This window comes from Populus euphratica, unplaced genomic scaffold, assembly GCF_000495115.2.
Source record: "Populus euphratica unplaced genomic scaffold, PopEup_1.0 scaffold195.1, whole genome shotgun sequence".
NCBI lineage: Eukaryota > Viridiplantae > Streptophyta > Magnoliopsida > Malpighiales > Salicaceae > Populus > Populus euphratica.
The window spans coordinates 219,454-227,473 of NW_011500076.1; the positions used below are offsets into that span (position 1 = coordinate 219,454).

Below are 8,020 nucleotides of genomic sequence, written 5' to 3' on the forward strand. Positions count from 1 at the left end.
AGGCAGAGCGAGCTCTATATTGCGTAAAAGAAAATGAAGATGCTCTTTTATCTTCTCAGAAATTCAAAAACGAATATGCGTTCTGGGAATATAACTTCAATGGATGCTTTATCCCAGAACAACTACCTTTTTCTTTTATAATGGAAGCAAAATGTATCTTCTTTACTTTCTTTCATTGATGTGAACATCATCTGCATCATCAAGTGGTAACCTCTGTCGAATCCGATTCCAATGCTCTTGTGAAAGCATCAGTCCACACACACAAACGCAATAGTCTAGATGTCAATGGTTCAACTGAAACCCGATGGGAAACGAACTTAACCTCGTAAGCTGGCCAAAAAATACTTTGCCATTGAAACAGAAAAGAAAAACACATATTCTTTAGCCCACAAGGCATCTAATTTAATTTGATGGATCACAAATTTTTAGACCACTTACAATACATTAATCATAGATCAGCACACTTGATCAGGGGATTCCAGCCTAGGACTTGATTGATTTTCCATCACTGGACGTCCAGATCAAGAGTTAGCACATTTTTGGCAGAATAATTGATGGCTAATTTGATCTTCTAGTACACAAGATGAATGATGACTAACTTGACCTCACCATGCTATAAAAAACAGTAGTGAGGAACTGATGATTATGAAGAGATGGGAGCAGGGACTTCACACGATGAGGCTTCAGAGTCACAACAGACAGGGGCCGAACCCAGCCATACTCGGCCACAGTACAACGAAGAGACATCGACAGGGGCAAAACAGAGTGAAACCAAGTTGAAGACGGTGGAGAAAGCACCAGAAGCGAAGCCCCTGGTGATACGACAGGAGAAAGAAGCAGATGTTAAGCCACTTTATGATGCCAAAGCAAAGACAGTAAAAGAAGTCAAGTTACCACATAACTGTGAAGCCATATTAAGAGATGCAGATTCCCCAGTTGACAGGTCTTCAGTGGACAAACTGTATGATCAACTGAGCACTGGAGTTTTCTTGAACCAAAAGAGAAAGGTAAAACTCATTTCCATCTCCTTAATTGTACCATTATTGTTTTACTTCCTAAAAACCATTGCAATTTTATTGCAGAAGTACTGGGTTGAAAAGAAGTGCTCCAGCAATTGCTTCATGCTGTTTGCAAAGGATCTATCAATCACTTGGGGAGGAGATACACGTTACTGGAAATGGCCTTCCATATGTGAATCAGGGTAACTATAAATGTATTCAATCCATACTAGGGTTTCTGTCTCGAGTATTTGATTTCTAAGATGCCGGAATCCCAGTTTCCATGCTGTAGCTAGTCTGATATGCATAATGCGTATATCTAGTACATCTTCAAATTCATGTCAGCTTCATTTCCAGGAGATTTCATTTTTCTCAAGTCCTAATCATCAGTTCTCTTATGACAGTGATGTCACTGTGGATGTGGCAGAGTTATTAGATGTTTGCTGGCTGGAAATATATGGGAAATTCAACACAAAAATGCTCTCCCCAGGTATTTTGTATGAAGTTGTATTTGTAATAAAGCTGAAAGACCCAGCTTATGGATGGGGAGGTCCAGTGAATGTCACACTGGTTCTCCCAAATGGATACAAGCAAGAACGCAAAGAAAAGTTACAAACAAAACCAAGGGAGCAATGGATTGAAGTGCCAGTTGGCGAGTTCATAACTTCACCAGAAAATGTTGGGGAGATACAATTCGGCATGCATGAATATGATGGCGGACAATGGAAGAGGGGCCTTGTTATCAAAGGGATTGCCATTCGACCAAAAACTTAATCTTTCACAGAAATGATGATATAACATTTACTATCGACAGAAATGAACTAAAGAATAATCTACTATCAACAGAAATGGGCTGAAGAATAACCTATGATTTCCTTCAAATATTCAGTGGATAGCAAAGTTACCATGCTTTGAATAATCAAAAACAGATTCGAGTGTAGATCTCCAAGTTTTCATTGAAGATGCTGAATTTGATAAATTAGTTGAATGAAAATAAAACTGTCTTGCTATTTAATTCTGTTTTACCTTTTCGAAAAAATAATTATAGCATGATGACATTTTTGCATGTCGCATTTTGTCCCTACAACACGGTCATCTACAAAAACTGAAGCGCTTCCTTTCACCGCTCAATTGTAAAGATCATGACCATGAAAGAGACTTCATTAAACTAATTCTTTTATTTTTGAAGAACGTACACGATAAGGAAGCATCCATGTCGCTTATCAAGTAACATGACAGGAGCTTGTACATAAGTGCATGACAATCAAATAAATAAAGCTATATTAAAAGATCAATTCAGAAAATAAAAACAAGTTAGGGTACCAATATGCAACACCTGCTTGCTGCAGCAAAGCTCCAAATGAGAATAAATGCTAGTCATCTCAAAGATCAGTGCGGTAATTTTCTGGTTTATACCACAATGAGAAATCAATTCCTTTGCTTTTCAGTTTCTCAGTTGCAGGTGCAATTCTCTCCAAAAGCTGCATTATAAAGTAAATCAATATATATCATCTGATTCAAACAGGATCACAGAGCACACTAACGAATTTGGCACATTATTTGAAATCATGGAACAGTTACTAAAAGGTTGGCACATTATTTGAAATCATGGAACAGCTACTAAAAGGGTTGAGGTTGAGGATCACATGGTGTACTATGAATATAGAACATTTGATCTATTTATTTTCAGAGTGAATAGACTTCTCCACATCCATCATGGGATGTGGGTCAGTCTTTTCCTTCCAAGAAAAGGTACTTGTTCTAGCAATTTCCTTCTCATCTTTTCTGGTGGAAGGAAGAAAAAACTCCCTCATAAATGGGTACTAGATATTTTCCAATTAGAACAAGAGGGCCCAACAGTTAGCTATTCAAAATTGTGACCTTAGAAGTCATATATATTTACCGCGAATGCCTTTCCATTTGGTTAAGATTTTCATGCCATTTGTCTCATGTCTGCACTCAAAGAACGGGGAAAACAGAGAAAGAACAAAGCTCATTTTTGTCAAAGGAAACAGGCAGTGAAGTCTAACCTTGGCATGCAGCACACCGTTAGACACCAAAACAGATCTATCAAATACACAAAATTTCCCCCCCTCCATCCAAAAAACTGCCCCCCCAGCCTCTTCAACTATCTGCTTGATAAGTAAAAAGAAGACATTAATATTGAAATATTTAGAACCGAGCCTGATTACTAGCAAAATTGATTCTATATTCAACACATACAGTTTGAAGTGCCTGTTTATGTTAGTTGGGGAATGCCAAGGATGGTGGCTGTGATTTTAGCAAGTTTAACAAGTGGCGAGTAAGAACAATAATCATAGCACCAAGAACAATGCGACTATGTTCATTGTAGAGCTTATGGTTGAAGAGTCACCATGGAGCTTCAGGGGGGAGAGCACTCAGTCAATGACTCAATGGCAAAGTCAAAATGATAAGTTACTCCTCAATTTCTAGAAATTACAACCTTCAGCATCTTTCTTGATGGGGTAATTGCAGTAATTTTTAAGTGGACAGCAACTTAGGAATCCGTTGAACATATTAGCAAAGCATTAGATATTCACCAAAGCAGAAATCTGGGTCAGGAAGCCTTACCACCACACACACCTAAAGGTAAGTTGAGTTATTTAGATTGGCATGTAGGATATAAGAGGTGCCAATACACTAATAGGTCATATTTTACCCCATTAATAAGTACTACAATCTCAAAAAGAGAAATAGAGTCTAATTGCATATGAAGCGAAAGCATTTGCAAAAAGACAACTTTTACCAGAACACCAGCAGCCATATCCCAAGGCTTAAGACGATATTCCCAATATGCTTCTACAATCCCTAGAGCTACATGGCACATGTCAACTGCAGCAGCACCCAGCCTTCTAACACCCTATACATTATTACACAGCAGAAAAAGAAGAGAATGCAAAAACAATATGTTGTGTTAAACAAAACAGCAGCCTATCAGAAAAGTAAACAATTTAAAAGGAAAACGGCAATACCCTGCTGACATCAGTAAACTCCTTGAATAGTTCTATGTTAGTGGCCCATGGATCATCATGTTCATATCCAAAGCCAGTCACAAGAAGAGACTGTTCAACCTATAAGGAAAAAAAGAAAAGAAAAGAAAAACAAGGGAACAAGAAGAACAAAAGGAAATGAGGAGCCACTTAAAAACCATGAACTTGGGGATATTTACAATCTACCTTGCTAATATAGTCAAAATGGTCAATTTATGTCATTTGGTTACCTATACATTTCCCTTTTCATTCTTAGTGATTCTAGAAAAGATATGATGCAAAATGATAATTTTATGTAGATAAAATGTTGCAGGTCAATTAACTCTCCATGATGTGTTACATCTATAAGAGTGAGTTCAACTCATTAGTAAGGCTTTAAGCTTCAGCAAGTATTGAAGCCGAGTTTTAAAGTAGCTCCAGATGTGATGTGTGAAAATCAAGGATGTTAATCTTAATCAACACATGATCACGTACCCGATTGGTTTGGCTCGCATGAATTTTTTGGCCATTACAAAATGCTCCTCCACCTAACATGATTAATTGTAGTACCATAGATGAGCAAATGACTGAGGCAATTTAATAAAGAAAATAACAAGTTCAGTAAAATTTCTTACCAGCAATTGCAGTAAATGTGCGTGTATTCCAAGCCATAGGACCACCAACAAACTCCACCTAAAAACAAATGCTAGATTGTCAGCTTTCGTTTTCCTTTTCAGTCATGTAATGTTGATTATTTTTGTTTCCTGTGATTGTGTTTTCATCTTTCTTTTATGTCAAAGAAGAATTAGGCCTTGTCTACTTTATTATCTTTTAAGATAGAAATAAATTTGATTAGTACCACAGCAGCAGCAGCCGGATTCCCTCGGAACAGAACTCCCACAGAAACTGCAAAGCTAGGATAACCATGTGCAAAATTTGTTGTTCCATCTACATAAATAGCAATGTTTGATAACTTCAAGTCACTTAACATGAAAAAATAACAAAGATCTACTCATGCAAAGCTTTTCTGATATATGTCTAGAAAAGATGCCGATCATAATGCTATCAATGATGCATAATTGATAATCAAAATTAAATTCTAAAATTCTATATAACTGTAGTTTCCACACCCAGAAAAGAGAAAAAATGAAAAAAAAAATCTTCAAAACAAAAAAGTAAAAAGCATAACAAAAATAACAAACCAAGAGTTAAAAGAGACAAACCTAGAGGATCGATGCACCATAGATAATCTGATAATGTATCTCCTATGATTCCTCCCTCCTCCCCAAGAATGAGGTGATCTCCAAAATTCCTTCTAACAACTTCTAATATAGCAGCCTCACTCATTTTGTCTGTACTGCAAGTAAATTTGGGCAAATAAAGTGAAAATTGTCATGTTTCAGTTCAGAATCCAATCAGTTAAGAAGGTAAACCAACATATCAGATGCCTTGGAAAATCTTTAACCAAAAAGCAACTTAATGACCATACAGTGGTCAATCTGTCAACTCCTCCTTAAGCCAGAACCCAATAGTCAATACATGCATCGTTTTTATGGACTACAATGATAAAATGATTATAGACTGTGATTGAATGACATGATCACACAATGATAATTCTTGCACAGGAAATGGGTTGCCGCCATCAATGAAAATTTCTAACAAGATAAATTTTTCATTTTCAAGAAATCCCCCTTCCAAGACATCCATTTTAAATGATCTCCACTCAAAGACATCTGTATAGCTTTGCGTCTGAGTGCAACGGTTGTGTTCGTGAATGCGAGGGTTCATCCTATGTGGGGAACAGGAAGGAGGAGAAAGAATTGTGGAAAACATCTTTCAGCCTCTGAAGGCTATACAATTACTCAATAAGGAAAAACAGCTTGAGGGCATGCCCATTAAGTATATGATTAGTTCCAAATATTGTTAATTTATATCTGCATATTGAGAACATTCCTTCGAATTTTAGTCTACAGAAAAGTGGCAGATGAATTTACTCATAAATTGATAGAGATGAATTTCTTTTTCATCTAGGCCCAGTTATTAAGTCGCTGATATTTAATGATTTAATCAATGCCACACAGCAAGATATTAAGTATGATCAGAAAGCAAAAAAAGGACTGCTTTTCAATGTTCACATTCTGATTCCACAAGGACATACGAGTGTATTAAGGTGCAAATGCAAATTATCCAGACAGATCATCACCTTGAAACATCTTATCTATCATCTAACTTAGTAGATGACAAGGTAGGCAATAAACAATGATAAAGTAGGTAACAAGCTTTTCCCCTCAATAGCATAAACACTATATGACTATGAATAATAAAGAAAATAGACATACATCAATAGTTGAGAAACTTTGATAAGTCCTTACTCGGTCACCAAGTCTGTAAGTCCTTTATACGTAATATTTCTAGGCTTATTAACAGCATCCATCACCACCTGGATTGAGAAACAGAATGCTTAGGTAACTACAGGTTCAATTTGCATTTACTTGATGTTATTAATGTACACCAGCCAATCCCTAAATCATACATGGTCAATTAACAACAAAAAAATATACAAAAAAACTTTATTTAAAAAAAAAATATTCAGGACATTCACTTGAGAGATATTTAGCAATGTAAACATTTATAAATATGTTCAATGTTGTCGTCTTCTTTTTTTCTTTAGAACATAGAATTGCTTTGGAAAAGAACAGGGTCATGTATCCATAATCAAATTGACTATCAATTGAACTTCATATCCTATATAGAGTAGAACATAACTCAGGCATTCCAGATTAATTGAAAAATGAAACAAATTTCAGAAGAAACGCATATCATTTCTAAGAAAATTTAACAAAAACACAACAAAAGCTCATAAATTTCACATTGTCATGAGCTTTTTATTAAAAAAAATCCACTCTGAATTGAACAGGAACCAGAATCAAAGTCTCACTCAGTTAAAGAATCCTTGAAAGAGAGAGCCACAGAGAGAAACCAAACCTCGGCACCAGTTTTAGCGGCTGTTTCAACTACTTGAATAAGCTGAGTAGCTGATATAGGCCCAGTTGATGGAGCACCCACTTTAGGATACTTCCTTTCATTAGTAATCTCTGACAAGGCAGCCTTTGTGCACACATTTCTCGCTAGTTTCAAGTTCAAAAGCTGAATTTTTTTATAACCACTCTGAGAATTCTCAATAAATCTTTGTGGAAAACAAAGTTTTGAGTGATTTAAGAGTGAAAATGATCTGGGGTTCTGAGAAAATTCAAGGGGAATGTTAGTGGAAAACACTAGGGACCTGCCCATTTCAATCCCAGTTAAAGAGTTCTTGATTTTGTGACTTTTTGAGGTACAAAGTTTGGGACTTTTTGAGGTTTTTGCTTGTACTAGCGTCTATGCCACAGGTTTTTATGCATCTGCGTTGCTAAGGTAGTCTTGCCCGCACGTACTAAGAATCTAACGTGGAATTTCGGTGGACAAACGGCGTAGTGTCATGTCGTTCATGGTGAGTTACATGCCGTCTGGTGTTAGAGGACAAGGAGTTAAGGATGATTATAGAGATTAATACATATTAGCATTTTTGCCTCACCACAGTAGCTTTGACAGTTCACTGACTCAAGTTATGGCATTGTACGCTTCTGATCAACGAAGATGCCTGAAAAAATGTACTTGATGGGAGAGACTGATGCACACTCTTGACATATTAAAGTAGACTAGCACAAGCTTGCCACCATTAAAAGAATTCTTACTTGCCTTAAAAGTTATCATTGATTTTAGGTTGCTTTATTTTCCTTCTAATGATTTCCTGCTTGTGAAATTTTGTGATAGCATTTCTGCAAGAGATATTAGTTATAGAAAGAGCCCCACCAGTTTTGTATTTCTCATGAGAGACCCTTTTTTTCAAAGAATTTCAAAATATAGCCTTTTCACTCTGAACTTGTACCATCATTTTTATTATTATTATTATTAAATAAGCTTTTTTTTTATCCCAAGAAAGAGTTAGGAAAATTTGTTTTGACAGTAAGTTTTCATAGGTATTTGCCAAAA

The 8,020-nt window shown here is 36.2% G+C and overlaps 2 protein-coding genes across 2 annotated transcripts; one reads left to right on the forward strand and one right to left on the reverse strand.

The window, feature by feature from the left end:
* Window positions 1-365: 365 nt before the first annotated feature.
* LOC105108646 (protein PHLOEM PROTEIN 2-LIKE A1-like) lies at window positions 366-2,016 on the forward strand. The gene is made up of 3 exons (XM_011003038.1): window positions 366-1,007; window positions 1,083-1,201; window positions 1,403-2,016. Exons 1-3 carry the CDS (start codon window positions 654-656, stop codon window positions 1,770-1,772), a joined length of 843 nt encoding a protein of 280 aa, XP_011001340.1. The 5' UTR covers window positions 366-653; the 3' UTR covers window positions 1,773-2,016.
* Window positions 2,017-2,154: 138 nt separating this feature from the next.
* On the reverse strand, window positions 2,155-7,415 carry LOC105108647 (phosphatase IMPL1, chloroplastic-like). Its single transcript, XM_011003039.1, has 10 exons — window positions 6,974-7,415; window positions 6,361-6,428; window positions 5,212-5,345; window positions 4,848-4,936; window positions 4,624-4,681; window positions 4,484-4,536; window positions 3,992-4,090; window positions 3,766-3,879; window positions 3,029-3,130; window positions 2,155-2,479 (listed from the first exon to the last, which is right to left on the reverse strand). The coding sequence occupies exons 1-10, from the start codon at window positions 7,277-7,279 to the stop codon at window positions 2,381-2,383; spliced, it is 1,122 nt and encodes a 373-aa protein (XP_011001341.1). The 5' UTR covers window positions 7,280-7,415; the 3' UTR covers window positions 2,155-2,380.
* Between the last annotated feature and the right edge of the window lie 605 nt (window positions 7,416-8,020).